The sequence below is a fragment of the Salpingoeca rosetta genome, assembly GCF_000188695.1.
Source record: "Salpingoeca rosetta unplaced genomic scaffold supercont1.22, whole genome shotgun sequence".
In the NCBI taxonomy this organism is placed as follows: Eukaryota; class Choanoflagellata; order Craspedida; family Salpingoecidae; genus Salpingoeca; species Salpingoeca rosetta.
In genome coordinates, this window is record NW_004754912.1 from 449,733 (window position 1) to 451,236 (window position 1,504).

The 1,504-nt window shown below is 51.4% G+C and overlaps 1 protein-coding gene across 1 annotated transcript in view; it reads left to right on the forward strand.

Moving 5' to 3' along the window:
• Positions 1-1,470, forward strand: part of PTSG_07366 (uncharacterized protein) — a 4,481-nt gene extending 3,011 nt beyond the window's left edge. Inside the window, exons 9-12 of the mRNA XM_004990807.1 lie at positions 15-66; positions 390-448; positions 702-881; positions 1,131-1,470. Of these exons, the coding sequence (XP_004990864.1) occupies positions 15-66; positions 390-448; positions 702-881; positions 1,131-1,204 (365 nt within the window). The 3' untranslated portion in view covers positions 1,205-1,470. The remainder of the gene's footprint in view (positions 1-14; positions 67-389; positions 449-701; positions 882-1,130) is intronic.
• The last annotated feature ends 34 nt before the right edge of the window (positions 1,471-1,504 follow it).

Below are 1,504 nucleotides of genomic sequence, written 5' to 3' on the forward strand. Positions count from 1 at the left end.
CGTTTTGACTTCAGCGAGCGGAAGGCGGTGCCGGTGTCCAGATCCCATCAACTGCCACACGTGCTAGTGCGTCTCTCTCTCTCTCTCTCTCGTGTGTGTGTGACATGCGAAAATACTACACTTGACTGCTTAATTGAAAATTGTTCCGTGTGTGTGTGTGTGTGTGTGTGTGTGTGTGTGTGTGTGTGTGTGTGTGTGTGTGTGTGTGTGTGTGTGTGTGTGTGTGTGTGTGTGTGTGTGTGTGTGTGTGTGTGTGTGTGTGCTAGGCCTGACTTGGACCCACCGTGTAGTTGTGTCCTTCCTCCAGTCCGTGCTGCCACCTGCTCACAGTATCTATCACCCGCAATCTCACGACCTGTGTCGCTGCCCTTTATCTTGCACACAATTAGTTTTGGTGAAAGCGGATCAGAGTGCCGGCTGTGTCGTAACAGCTTGTACCTGTACCAGGGTGAGTGCAGCAGCTTGCTTTGTGCGACTTTGCATACTGTATGCTTGATTGCTTGCATGCAAGTATCTGACGTGTGCTCGAGTGTTCGCGCAGTCAGACCATTGCCTATCTGAGCTGCTGATACATCAGTATCTTGCCCACGACGCACTGGAAACAGACTGCTGCGCGTGTGCCATCAGCTGTGCCGCTCTGAGAGCAAGTTCTTGTGCTCACACTTGATTGTATGTCCTCGGTTTTGTTTGGTATTTTGCAGGCGAGTGTGTTTCGTCGTGCCCATCTACGACTGCGCATGCAAACACGCGTGGCGATTATAACCGCAAGTGCACGCCAGCATTTACGTGCACGGACGATGTATCGTCCCTGGACGCCTCGCAATGCGTGTGTCCGGATTACAACTGTGTCTCCTGCACATACGACATTGGCAACGCGCCCGGTGCGTTCAGGCGTCCACGATCACCCTTGCTTGTGCCTTCCTTGCCTGCATGCACACACACACACACACACACACACACACAAGTGCTGCTATATGAAGCGGATGCACACGTCGAACAGTAACCACGTACCATTGCACAGTACTACACGATTGCACACCTTCACACACATTCACAGTCACACGCATCTGCGCACTCTGCATTTGCTTTCTCTCTATTCACCACCACTGCTGCCATGCGCCATTGTGTAGGCGAGTCGACCTGTTTGCAGTGCCGATCAGGCTATGCGCTCAACCAGACAACTGGCGCGTGCGAGCAGACATGACGGGGAGCCATGAAGAGGGAAATGCCTCGTCTGATGTATGAAGATATTGGTTGATGTGACCACTGAGGAAGCTGGTGACACTGTGACATCTTATCCGCGTTGCGTGCAAGCATCTGCCTCATCCGTTCTCTCCAAATCCTCTCTCTTCGAACTTTTTGTCACGTTAATCCATCTTTGCTTGCTCATGTTCCCTTGGGCGTTGCTCGCTTTTATGTTGCAGTTGCTGTTTTTCCTAATTGCTGTGAATAGGAATGGATGACACTGTATGTCCCATATCATCTCAGCAAAAACACACACACA